General features: G+C 38.3%; 1 protein-coding gene across 1 annotated transcript in view; it reads left to right on the top strand.

The window, feature by feature from the left end:
• The window catches only part of LOC115880052 (mitogen-activated protein kinase kinase kinase 4), a 41,769-nt gene that overhangs the window by 15,698 nt on the left and 11,614 nt on the right, over positions 1–14,457 (top strand). The window contains exons 10-15 of the mRNA XM_030897173.1: positions 9,217–9,595; positions 9,657–9,801; positions 9,858–10,019; positions 10,082–10,202; positions 12,684–12,821; positions 12,928–13,135. Coding sequence (XP_030753033.1) covers positions 9,217–9,595; positions 9,657–9,801; positions 9,858–10,019; positions 10,082–10,202; positions 12,684–12,821; positions 12,928–13,135 — 1,153 coding nt within the window. The remainder of the gene's footprint in view (positions 1–9,216; positions 9,596–9,656; positions 9,802–9,857; positions 10,020–10,081; positions 10,203–12,683; positions 12,822–12,927; positions 13,136–14,457) is intronic.

The following is a 14,457-nucleotide window of genomic DNA, read 5'->3' as shown; positions in this document are numbered from 1 at the left end:
AGAAGGCATGTGGCTATGTATTTCAAAAATTAAATTGTTCAAATGTCATATAATAATGGCGGTAGCTGCCATGGAATTGAGCGATTAAAAAATTATCATAAATCATTTTTTTCAAATGGAAACCCACTTTTTTTATTTCACTACTGAAAAGGTTTTCCAATTCGTTACTTTTTGATACATGTTCCTATACCTAAAATAAATCATTTTTAAGTTATTAAGATTTAGTTTGAAAAGGTATTTTTTTCTTGATTTTATCTAGCTTCCTTTGACATTAAGTGTCTAACAGTCAGACAATTTGCCTGCTTAAATGTTTAAAAAGTGTATTTATAAAAATATATTTTCGCTCTTTAGTGATATCTAATAGTTGATATTATTAATGATATACCGTATGATCGAAAAAAAAAACAGAGCAAAGTTGGCTTGGAAATAATGACCGATAACATACTGCTTTTTGAACAAAGTGTCACAATATGATATGGCCAGATCTATTGTTTTACATCACTTGACGTTTAAGATCATAGGCTACTGGTTAAAATCAATAAAAATATACACTTTAAAACTAAATCTTAAATAACTTAAAAACAATTTATTTTAGATATAGCAACATGTATAGTCAAAAAGTAACTAATTGAAAAGCCTTTTCACTAGTGAAATAAAAAAAGTTAGTTTCCTATTGAAAAAAATGATTTATGATAATTCAATTTAATTAATCGCTCAGTTCCATGACAGCTACCTCCATTATTATATGACGTTTGAACAATTTAATTTTTGAAATAGATAGCCACATGTCTTCTCTTTATGTCATAGTGACTGTGGTAATCACTGAATTTGACGTTAATCTATACACATATTTTTGCCAGGCAGTTTTTTTCGTCCAAAAATTTTAAATATTTTTTTTCTCAAAAACGGTTAATGTTAGGTATTCAAAATTCATAAAATTTTACAGAGAATTTAAGTATGTAATAAAAAATTGGGGCACCCATTTAAAATAAGAAAGTTGTTGTCAACTTCCGGTATTTCCGGAAGTGCCGCCATATTGAAAATATTTTTAATCGATAGATCTCGTTGTGAAACAATGAGGTGCAAAAAATCTCCGGTCTAGATATTGTAGTTCTCTAGAAACTTCTAATGCACGCTCAGCTTGGGACACCCTGTATACATTAGGATGCACTGAAAAAAATATATATTGTTTAAATTGCCATGAATATATCGTTCACGATGATAAGAAAAATTCTGGTAAAATTGGAGCTCTCAATATTAATGTTGCGGGCCGGTGTGGACTCGACCTAACCTCACAATATGGCCCGCCCTCGGATGACCTTAACATCGCATAGACACCGCAATGATTCATTCGTTCGAGAAGAATCGAGACCCACTAGAATGGACGCGTACATACGAGAACATTCGAAAACCTTCTCTATGCGCCTAACGATCTTTGGACTATTCTAGATTTCTTTTACCTGTCGGTATAAAAGCCGGCGGCAGTGGCCTAGAGAGGGCAGTTATAAATATATCAGTGCAGTTGACGCGCTAAAATTCAAAATAAATTCTTAGTTATAAATCGTTTGTAAATAGTTCTATAAGTCTTTTATCGTTATTGTTTTTGTTAATTAGTGTTAAATAAATAGTGTTTAAATAAATTGTGACTTTCTATCCACACGGAACCGACGAAAAACGTAACAAATGGTGTCAAGTGTGGCGTGTGTGATAGACTAGAAGAATAAAAAGACTGACCATGGCTCTGAAAAAATTGTTGAAAGACTTGAAAGTGTCCGAACTGAAATGCATATTGGGAAGAGAGAGAGTGCGAGACAGATGGAAAGAAAAGCATTTTGCAAGCCAGACTGAGAGACGTTTTGGTGGAGGAAGGTGAGGATCCTGAAACATTTTGCTTTGAGTTGGAAGGTGACCTTGACTCGTCCTTACAAAAATTAGAAGATAAAATTACGAAAATTCCGGGAATTACAAGACAATTTAAACGACAACTTGAACAATTTGAATAGTAAAATGATTAACTTGGAAGTTAATTTAGAAGAGAAAATCAGTGATAAAATTAATATTTTGGAAGATAAGATCGCAGAAAATTCTAAAGACATACAGGCCAGCTTTAATAATAAAATACTTAATTTAGAAGAAAAGATAACAGAAAATTCCAGGGAATTAGAAGAAAGATTATAGAGAATTCTACGGAGCTACAAGACAAAATAACACAAATTGAGGACGATGTAAATAAAAAAATCGAAATTTTAAAACAAGAAATAGAAAAGGCCAATTCACCAAAATGTCAAGAAACATCGGAGGCACCGAAACTAGTCGAAAATAAGTATATCTCAAAGTCAGTTATTAAGCCTCCACAGTTTGACGGAAAAACCGCTTGGGCCAATTATTTTTGCCAGTTTGAGGCCGCTGCGAGAGCGAACGGATGGACAATCGCTGAAAAGGCTACCGCTTTGACTGTCGCACTGCGAGGAGATGCGACTGATATTCTGCAGACATTGTCACCATCGGAACAGGGAGATTATCAGCAATTGGTACGACATTTAGAAATGAGGTACGGCCAAGCTCATTTGGAACATGTCTATCATTCCCAGCTAAAAACGCATTCAAAAGTCAAATGAGTCTCTGCAGGAGTTTGAAGCCGACGTAGCCCGCCTCGTTCGCCTTGCGTACCCTGCTACGCCAGAGAATGTTATGGAGCGGTTGGCAGTACAGGCATTCTCCGACGGCTTACGTGACAACGAGACAAGACAAGCACTTCTCCTAGCCCACCCAACGCACTTGGTGGATGCTTTAGCACGTGCCCTAGAATTTGAGGCCGCGAAACAAAGTTCTCGGTCTCTAGTGAGAGTACGGGCGGTCAACCAATGTTCCGACGAATCCGTGGAAAGCATTGTGCGGAAAGTCATGGAGGAGTACATGGGCAAGAAAGGACCGACTTGTTGCTGGAATTGCGGCCAGGCAGGACACGTAAGAAGTCACTGTAAAGAAAAAGACGTGGACCCGGTTTCGCCAAGTGTCGAATCAAAGGGACGCATATCGAGCAGTACCCAACAGGTTCCAACCAAAACTGCTCAAGTCGCATCGCTACAACACAAGTTCAACAGCATTTTTGTGGATGGTTTCGTGGATGGAGAGTTACGAACCATGCTTTTGGATACGGGTGCAACCAAAACGATCATCAGGCCGGATATCCTTAAAACATCAAAAAGGATTAAAACAACACAATGGCGACTACGTACAGCTACAGGAAGCTCCGCTCTCATCCATGGAGAGGTAGATCTTAATTTTGTTATCGGAAGCACCTGTTTTAATCATCGAGTGTTAGTAGCAGACATCGAAGATGAACTTATTCTCGGAATGGACATCATGACCACTAGAGGTTTTGAGCTAAACCTCAAACAAGGAATTTTGAAAATAAATGAAGAAGAAGTGGTTCTGCATCGAAAATGTGAGGAGACGCTTCGCGTGGTGGTAGCAGAAGATGTTTCGATCCCTGAGCGCTGTGAGATATTTTTGGATGGTTGCCTAGAAGGTAAAATGAATAATGGGAGTATTATTCTGTTGGAGCCAAGGAACCATGACAGCGAAATAGGACGAGGGATCGCTGTTGGAAAAGCCCTGCTACGAGCGAAGAAAACTGTACCGGTGAGAGTAATGAACACGAATTATTATTCTGTATCCTTGAAGAAGGGAACCCTCTTAGGGTACTGTTGTTCGGTCTCCTCAGTCGTTCGAAGCGTGGAAGCCTCCAAAGTTTCGACTTCAAAAATTCCGGACAAAATGGTGAAGGAGTTAGTAAACGTTAAAGGATTATCTCCCGAAAATAGAAGAAAATTGAGAAACCTGATAATCAAGTATCAAGATGTGTTTGATAAAGGAGAAGCAGGACAGAGAGGTCGTACCAATTTAGTACAACACAAAATTGATACCGGAGATGCACGACCAATCAAACAAAATCCGAGAAGACTTCCGCTCGCCAAACGTGAAGAAGCTGATAAAATCCTTCGAGAAATGAAAGAAGAGGGTGTCATCGAACCATCTAACAGCCCGTGGACATCGCCGGTAGTACTAGTAAAGAAGAAAGACGGTACCACCAGGTTCTGTGTTGATTATCGGCAGCTCAATAATGTTACCAAGAAGGATAGTTATCCCCTGCCGAGGATAGACGATACTCTAGACACGCTGGCGGGGTCAACGATATTCTCTACGTTAGATCTGAAGAGTGGATATTGGCAAGTCGACATGGCGCCGAAAGACAGAGAGAAGACAGCGTTCTCGGTGGGCTCCGGACTGTGGCAATTTACCGTCATGCCTTTTGGATTGTGCAACGCGCCAGCTACCTTTGAGAGACTAATGGAGTCTGTGTTAAAGGGACTATCCTGGACTACCTGTTAGTGTACCTGGATGACATCATAGTGGTTGGGAAATCCTTTGACGATCATCTGAAGAATTTGGAAGAAGTTTTCAAGCGACTAGGGAGCTCTGGTTTGAAACTTAGCCCCAAGAAATGTCATCTGTGTCAAGAAAAGGTACACTACTTGGGCCATGTAGTCTCCTCCCAAGGAGTTGCGGTAGATCCACAGAAGACCAAGACAGTGGAAGAGTGGCCGATACCTAAAGATAAACATGAACTACGAAGCTTTTTGGGACTATGCACATACTATCGCCGTTATGTACAGTGTTTCGCCACCATCGCAAAACCATTGACCAGACTTACCGAAGGCGAGAGGCGTTTCTCTTGGGACTCAGATTCTGACGAGGCATTCCGAAAATTGAAGAAGGCACTGACTAGTGCGCCCATACTTAGCTACCCTCTAGGCAACGGAAACTTAATATTGGATACCGACGCTAGCAATGTTGCGTTAGGCGCTGTTCTGTCTCAGATCCAGGATGGTCAAGAAAAAGTCATTGGTTATTTTAGTAAGACCTTGTCAAAACCGGAAAGGAACTACTCTGTAACCAGACGAGAATTACTAGCAGTAGTTAAAGAAGTGGAACACTTCTACAAGTATCTCTATGGAAGAAAGTTCTTGTTAAGAACAGACCATGCTGCTTTGAAATGGCTTTGCAGTTTAAGAATCCTGAAGGGCAGGTAGCTAGATGGATTGAAGGATTACAAGAATTTGACTTCGACACAGAACATCGAACTGGGGCAATCCATCGGAATGCCGACGCACTTTCCAGAAGACCTTGCGCTAAGGACTGTAAGCATTGTTCCCGAGCTGAAGAGAAAGAAGTGAAACTCCTAAGAACAACTGTGGTTAATGATAGTTGGCAACCCGAAGATCTTGCAAATGACCAAACCAGTGACCCAGAATTAGGTTTAGTAATTAACTGGAAAAACACAGGCCAAAGACCAAAGTGGGAAGAAGTTTGCAGATATTCGCCGAACCTAAAGTGTACTGGGCCCAGTGGAATTCCTTGGTAATAGATAACGGACTACTTCGCCGTGTGATCGAGAGACCGGAGGGACAAGAAGAGAGAAGGCAGATCGTCATTCCAAAGAAGAGGGTCCCAGAAGTCTTGGAGGAAGTTCACAATGGAACCAGCGGAGGACATCTTGGTGTTACCAAGACACTTGGCAAGCTGCGTGAACGGTTCTACTGGGTGAACTGCAAAGAAGATGTGAGGGCCTGGTGTAAGAAATGTGACATTTGCGCAGCCATTAATGGGCCACAAAAGCGTGGTAAAGCCCCTATGCGCCAGTACAATGTTGGTAGTCCCTTCGAACGAATAGCGATCGACGTGGCTGGTCCTTTCCCGGAGACGAACGATGGCAACAAATACATTGTGGTAGTAATGGATTACTTCAGCAAATGGGTCGAGGCCTACGCGTTGCCAAATCAAGAAGCGTCCACGATTGCTGATGCCCTTGTTAAAGAATGGATCTGCAGGTTTGGTGTTCCCATGGAGCTTCATTCAGATCAGGGAAGAAACTTTGAGTCCAATCTGTTCCAAGGCGTCTGTGAAGTCCTGAACATCCGCAAGACCAGGACGACTGCTCTACATCCACAATCCGATGGGATGGTTGAACGCATGAACAGAACTATCAACCGTTATCTGGCCAAAGTAGTCTCTGACCACCAAAGAGACTGGGACAAATTTCTTCACCTGTTCCTGTTGGCCTACCGTTCATCCGTCCAAGAATCTACAGGGCAAACTCCAGCCAGCATCGTTATGGGACGGGAAGTGCGCCTACCCTGTGATCTGAAATTTGGTTGCCGACCGGGAGAAGAAGTCGCCGGAGAAGATTATGTCCACACACTACGTCAAAGGATGGACGACATTCATCAGAGAGTCCGCCTAAATATTCAAAGTGCTAGTGACCGAATGAAGGAACACTACGACATTCAAGCTGAGCATGGAGGATACCAACCAGGGAAGTTGGTGTGGCTATATAACCCGCAGAGACGTCGTGGGTTATCTCCGAAGCTACAATCCTCGTGGGAAGGGCCATACGAAGTCATGGATAGAATTAATGACGTCGTATACCGTATCAGAAAATTGCCAAAAGGAAAACCGAGGGTAGTCCATTTCAACCGTTTGAGCCCCTACCAAGGCGAAATAGAAGATCGTGCTGGGACCGTGAGAACCTGCAGCTTTGATCCCCCTGATTCGGAGATGTCCTTTGACGATTTCATGGCCCGATACAACAGCAGTGAGAAGGCTCGCTATGGTGTAACCAAAGAAGATCAACGAGACCTCTTTTCCGTGCCTCCTGATTATTCGCTCGCTCATTGTGTGGCTCGAGATTTGCGGATGTCCAGAGGAATCGCTGCGACGTTCAATGAGAAGTTTGGGCGTGTCGGAGAACTACGCCGACAGGATCCAGAGGTTGGAAGCGTCTTGAGGCTAACCGACAATGCACATGGTCAAGCAAGGCACATCTTCTACCTGGTCACCAAGGAATGGTCCCCGAGTAAGCCGACTTATCTCAATCTATGGAAGACCCTGATTGAACTGAGAGAAGCCCTGCTAAACAACAACATTGCACGATTAGCCATTCCGAAGCTGGCGTGTGGACTCGATGGTTTGAGTTGGCGTACAATCCGGAACATGATTGAAGTCTTGTTCAGATTTACGGGAATCGAGATCCTCGTTTGCTGCTACAACCCAAAGCTGAGATCGGGAGAGAAAACTGTAGACTGCTATTTCTACCAGACTTCGCAATGTACCAGGGGCCAGCTTTGCAAATACCTTCATTCACCGTATACATCTCGGGACGAGCATGTACCTAAGAAGGGGGCAGTGTTGCGGGCCGGTGTGGACTCGACCTAACCTCACAATATGGCCCGCCCTCGGATGACCTTAACATCGCATAGACACCGCAATGATTCATTCGTTCGAGAAGAATCGAGACCCACTAGAATGGACGCGTACATACGAGAACATTCGAAAACCTTCTCTATGCGCCTAACGATCTTTGGACTATTCTAGATTTCTTTTACCTGTCGGTATAAAAAGCCGGCGGCAGTGGCCTAGAGAGGGCAGTTATAAATATACCAGTGCAGTTGACGCGCTAAAATTCAAAATAAATTCTTAGTTATAAATCGTTTGTAAATAGTTCTATAAGTCTTTTATCGTTATTGTTTTTGTTAATTAGTGTTAAATAAATAGTGTTTAAATAAATTGTGACTTTCTATCCACACGGAACCGACGAAAAACGTAACATTAATATTAATAGGTGTCTCATTATGGTTTTCTATTTCCCATTTAAATAACACGGTTTTTTTTAACTTTATTGCATTCTAACACAGCGTGTTGTAAAAATCAATACATATTCCGTAGGAAATTGAACGGTTTTGAAAACAGGTATGGGATATGATTTTTTATTTAATAGACTCATTTGAAAGTTATCGAATGTTAAAGTTCAACTTCAAATCGTATACAGGGTGGCCCATCGAAAACGTTCCGCAAGGCATAACGGCCAGGGTATTTATTTTTTCAAAAAATCCAAAAACACGTCAATTTTGTTTGTGAGTGGGACAACTTTTGTCCCAAAAATGATTGCAAAATATTCAACCCTCTAAGCGGGGGTGTCATCCCCCAACTTTTTTCAAATGGAAAGGGGGGTCAAGTGGCGCCGCAATGAAAAGAGCTTTCTGTTCTCTATATTTCCCCGCTTCGTTTTTGAAAATCGGTCGAGTCATTGAGAAAATATGAAGGATTGAAATTTGAAAAGATTATTTAAGCATTTATCAGAGTAAATGATAATTAAGGATAAATTCGACCAATTTGCTGTTTTTTCTTATTATTTCTAGATGTTTACGCATTTTTTCACTTGCCACAACGTTGAACGATCAGGTGCTGTAGTTACTAGATAGCTGTTCTGTGACTTCTACGTTGAAGTTCGTTCTCAATATCGTTAAACTGACCCACAATAGAATTTCCAAAAATACCAGCCCACACGTTCAATTTCTGAGGGTTTTGTGTGTGCATCTCGTGAAAATTCCTGGGGTTGTCCTCAGCCCAGTACCGACAGTTGTGCCGATTAACTACATCGTTCAAAAAGAAAGTACACTCATCCGAAAAACACACATTAAATAGGAAATTATTATCATTCGCCACTCGTTCACTCATAGCTGCACAAAATTGCAAGCAACGATCAAAATCGTCTTCGTTGAGTTCTTGTACCAACTGAATTTTTTTGTACAGGTGTGTCTCATTGGCTAATTTTCTTGTACTCAGAATACTGTCCATGGCAACTTGGCCCAATACGAATACCTCCATAGCTTCATTTACTACAGAATTTTCCCTCTGCTTCTTTTTATGCGTAACGGAACCAGTTTCGCGAAATTTTGCTACTAACTGGCGAACAATTTTGCCATAAAAGTGTTTGTCAGGATGGCGTTCATTGAATATCTGCGCAACCCGATTGCAAACATCTAGAAATAATAAAAAAAACAGCAAATTAGTCGAAGGAATTTATCCTTATCATTTACTCTGATAAATGTTTAAAAAACTTTTCAAATTTCATTCCTTCATATTTTCCCAACGACTCCATAACTTCCACAATTTTTTATATTTTATCACAAAATAATGGCTCAAAAACATAAAATATTCATAGTGTTCGGAATGAAATCCGCGAATATAGTTATAAAATAATATTCACACCAGTGCAGTGCATTTTCTGGATACACTAGAAATACGACAAGAAAATTTATACATTTTTAAATTTTAATACCAACTTAGTAACAGTCAGAATTTCAATTTTAGGCTTAAGAATTGCCTCCAAAGAACGAGATCGAGTAGAAAAATACATTGCTGCTGTTAAATCTGGTTGCGACAAAATTCCGGATTGCCACTTGCAACGAATACAAGTATTCGACGATTGCGTATTAAAAGTTTTTAAGGATTATCTCGAATATCTGGAGCAATGGGTCCTGTTCCACCATAACACTTTCCAGAAAAATTTGCTCGAGGAGGAATACAATTTTTCTTTCTCCGTCGTTAAACATATAGACAGGGGAAACGAATTACTAGGAACAAAATATGGAAACATTTTGGGTACAATTTTGGAAAGAATAGCGACGAGATTGTTAAAGAAAATCGATGAATTTTTGGACGAGGTCAATAAAGACGTAGATACACTTAAGTAATAAAATATAAATCCTTATTTTCAGTCTCTGCAGTACATATTTTTGTTTTTGTTACAGACAAACCCTTTTTTCTATATGTAGAGAATTACAAACAATTTTTAACGAAGAACGCGAAATGAGTATGAAAGCTATGGCATTCACTAAAATGATATTTTCGAGGGGTTCCAGTGCCATGGATAAAGAAGTGTACAAATTTTTACTGGTAAAAATATTTTAAAATTATACATCATTCCCAATATTTACGTATTAAATTTCTAGAAATCTATAGTAGCTTTTAAATGTATCATACCAAAAGCTATAGCCAAAGTACAAAGCCTTTTTGACTATATCACTTCAGATAACCTGGAGGATATGGATAAGGCAGCTTTAACTTCTAGAATAAGGGAAATATTAATGCAGATATATAGGTTTGGTTTTGAGGTATGTCATTTTATCTCTGCGCCTGTATTATCATCATATATTTTAATGAAATATATTTTTAGTTTTATAAAGAAATGACTGACGGCTCGCCAAATGATTATAGATCAAGAATAGTGTATAGTATGGTTCATTTTGCTAAGCTGTGGATGACGTTTGTGACAGAAAGATGTGAAAGAGGAAGAGGTGAGTTTTGTACTAATATACAGGGTGGCCCATCGAAAACGTTCCGCAGGGCATAACGGCCAGGGTATTTTTTTTTCAAAAAATCCAAAAACTTTCCAAAGTATTTTTTTTTTCAAAAATTTCAATCCTTGTTTGTGAGGGGGACAACTTTTGCCCCAAAAATGGTTGCAAAATCTTCAACCCTCTAAACGGGGGTGTTATCCCCCAACTTTTTTCAAATGGGAAGGGGGTCAAGTTGTACCGCAATGAAAAGGGCTTTCTATTCTCTATACTTTCCCGCTTCGCTTTTGAAAATCGGTCGAGTCATTGAGAAAATATGAAGGATTAAAATTTGAAAAGTTTATTTAAATTCCTTCCATTCCTTCCACCAATTTGAGGTTTTTTCTTATTATTTCTAGATGTTTACGCATTTTTTCACTTGCTACAAGGTTGAACGATCAGGTGCGGTAATTGCTAGATAGCTGTTCTGTGACTTGTGCGTTGAAGTTCTTCTCAATATCGTTAAACTCAAAAGACCTACAATAGAATTTCCAAAAATACCAACCGACACGTTCAATTTCTGAGGGTTTTGTGTGTGCACCTCGTGAAAAACCCTGGGGTTGTCCTCAGCCCAGTACCGACTGTTGTGCCGATTAACTACACCGTTCAAAAAGAAAGTACACTCATCCGAAAAACACACATTAAATAGGAAATTATTATCATTCGCCACGCGTTTAGTCATAGTTTCACAAAATTGCAAGCGACGATCAAAATCGTCTTCGACACTTGTACGCCTTTGGACACTTGTGCGATTCACGCCAGTCTTATTGGCTGATTTTCTTGTACTCAGCGTACTATCCATGGCAACTTGGCCCAATACGAATACCTCCATAGCTTCATTTACTATAGGATTTTCCACCTGCCTCTTTTTATTCATAACGGAACCAGTTTCGCGAAATTTTGCTACTAACTCGCAAACAATTTTGCCATAAAGGTGTTTGTCAGGATGGCGTTCATTGAATATCTGCGCAAGCCGATTGCCACATTTATTATTTTTAAAATAAAGTTCGATTATTTCCACTTTTTCTGCAAGTGAGTACACCATAATTGTTAAAAAGTTTAACGATATTGAGAAGAACAAACTTCAGCTATCTAGCAACTACCGCACCTGATCGTTCAACCCTGTGGCAAGTGAAAAAATGCGTAAACATCTAGAAATAATAAGAAAAAACAGCAAATTGGTCGAAGGAATTTATCCTTATCATTTACTCTGATAAATGTTTATATAAACTTTTCAAATTTCAATCCTTCATATTTTCTCAATGACTCGACCGATTTTCAAAAGCGAAGCGGGAAAGTATAGAGAATAGAAAGCCCTTTTAATTGCGGTACCACTTGACCCCCCTTCCCATTTGAAAAAAATTGGGGGATGACACCCCTCTTAGAGGGTTCAAGATTTTGCAATTATTTTTGGGGCAAAAGCTGTCCCCCTCACAAACAAAATCGACGTGTTTCTGAATTTTCTGAGAAAAAAATTACCCTGGCCGTTATGCCTTGCGGAACGTTTTCGATGGGCCACCCTGTAATATGTATTTGTAATTTTATTAATATTTTTTAAATTTTCTGTGTTGGCTTTATTTTTCAAATTGACGTGTTAGCTAATTTTTATCTACAGTACTTTGTAAAATTAATGTTACATTTCATGATTTTTATCAAAATGTGATTAAAATATCAGATTTGACATTTGAATTTGATGTTTTTTTTAATTGCAATTAAAAATTAAACTAAAGTTCGTATCAAATAAACTTTAAGTCACGTAATTAAGCTTAACTGGAAATGGGCAACGCTGCCCACTTTTACATATTTTCTTTTAATCAAAATATTTTAGCCTTCTTAACAGCACTTAAGGGACATAAAGGGCTATTACTACCGCTTTCCCGTTCAAAATATTCTAATAATGTTGCGATAATTTTTTTTACGGCTATTAAGCTATCTTCTACACCTCGCACTAAAAGAGGTTCTAAAAAGAACAGTGTTCGATTGCAAGGTCTGCTAGTAAACATTTTTAAGCTTAAAGTATCACAACACTATTTGTTTAAACCAAAAAGTCGTAATATAAAACTAAAGAGTCAAAACGAATGACAATGTCAGGAAATAAATAAATAAATGTGGCAACTTGACATTTTTTACAGCAGAGCTATCACCTAAACCCCCGGCGGGAAATTTAAATTCCAATTAGTCAGCCCGGCGCCGAATATGTCCATGGTTAGAAACAATGAATTTAAAAATCGCGCCCTCGATTACGTGTCTAAAAGTTTAATTGATATCAAATTATAGAAAGGTTGCCTTTTTTATAACAATTGGGCCATTGAACAAAAGTACTACGGAAGGAGTCTAATACTGTTTTTATATATGAATTATGAGGCATATAAATTTATTAACTTAAACAAATGAAATATGTCTCATAAACCTGTATATTATTTAGAGATTTTTCTATCACAGGTATGAGACCAAGATGGGCAAATCAGGGTATGGAATTTCTTTTAACTGTATGTGAACCAGCCAACACAAAATACTTGACTGAAGAGGAATTTGAAGATCTTAAGAAAAATATGGATGAATGTATATCCCACTTGATAGGTAATTATTTAGAAGTTATAGTAACATTTATTTATAGGTAAAGGATTGTGATTATATTTATGCAGTAGCTTGATGGTATGTACTTGTTTCTTATTATTCTGTATAGGTACTACTGCACCTTCAACTCCTGAAAGTGGATTTTACTCAGCCTCTCCACGAATATCTTTGGAGCATATAAGGACTCGGTCGAGGGGGTCGTCTCCTAGCCCCAGACCCACCTACAAAAGTCAACGATCGGCTCCATTAAGAAAAACTAGCTTAGAACAGTCACCCATTTCTGACCTGGTGGATAATGTCAACTTAAGTTTTAACAGGTAACTTTATAACTCTATCTACATCACTTGTATGGTAGTAATGACACGGCATATAAATCACACGGCAGGCTAACTCTGCCCAGATTCCAGTGCTTAAAATTTCTATAAAATTTGACCTTGAAAACACCATTATGGGTGCCGAGTCAGGGCCGGATTAAAACGTATCAAAAAATTTCTCAGAAAATAAACTATTGATAGACAGGGTCGTATTAAAAAAAATACTCTAATTGACTGAAACTGAACTTTATTTACACAATACTTTTATCTAAACAAATGAATCGTAAACCGCGCGTACCTACTCCTCGAAAAGTAAAAATGATAAAATCAATTAAACATTTAACTGTAGAGAATAGACAATTAAAATTAAAAAACATGCCAGGAGTTACAAACAAGAATTAAAGAAATACCCAATAAAATCTCTGGTGAACAATATAAAGAGGCTACGTACAAATTATGTCCATCAATGGACGTAGCAAATTTTGTTAATTAATAAATCAGCTAAAGGAAGAAAATAATGAATTTAAATATAAATGTCTGGCGATATACTTTTCCCGGCCAAAAATATGCAAGACGCTCTTGACAAATCTATTTTGCCTTCCACGTCCAGAGACCCAGAGACACTAAGAAAATGAATATATGACATCGATATTCAACCTGGCTTAGAAAATCTTAGTGTATTTGAGACGCTAAAAAGCAAAGTTGAAAGTTTCGATGAACTGGATGAACTTAATCGATTTTGTGTTCTATGTATTGATGATATGAATATCAAGTTCAACTTATTTTATAATAGTGATCATGATAATATTGTGGGTTTTGAGGACCAGGAGAAGAGGAACAGAGAGTTTAAACCAGCTCGGGTGACTAATGTTGTTATGGTAAGTGGTATCTTTACCAATTAGAAGCAATCCCTAGCTTATTTTTTTATCACACTACATGCACAGGTAAACAGATGAAGGAAATTGTATTTGAAGCAATTATTAAACTTAAAAATATTGGTATGAAAAATATTTTATTAATAAGTGATATAATATATAATACACTACCAAGCTTTTGGTAGTGTCATCACCGAAAAATGTTCAGAAAAACAAAAATAAAACTACAAAAACAAAATATAACACACAAGAAACGAAAATAAAACTACAAAAACCAAATATATCACACAATAAAAAAAATAAAACTAAAAAAAACAAAATATATCACTCAAGAAAAGAATGAAATAAATTAAGCCGCACGCTACTGACTCAAAGCTGCCGGAACTGTATATTGTCGATGACAAAAACTCACAAAAACTACGACTGACTACGACATTGGTTAATTTCTGT

This window comes from Sitophilus oryzae, unplaced genomic scaffold (genome assembly GCF_002938485.1).
Source record: "Sitophilus oryzae breed Bouriz unplaced genomic scaffold, Soryzae_2.0 scaffold_1614_pilon_pilon, whole genome shotgun sequence".
Lineage (NCBI taxonomy): Eukaryota > Metazoa > Arthropoda > Insecta > Coleoptera > Curculionidae > Sitophilus > Sitophilus oryzae.
Note: the sequence above shows the minus strand (reverse complement) of the source record. Positions and strands in the feature narration are given on the sequence as shown.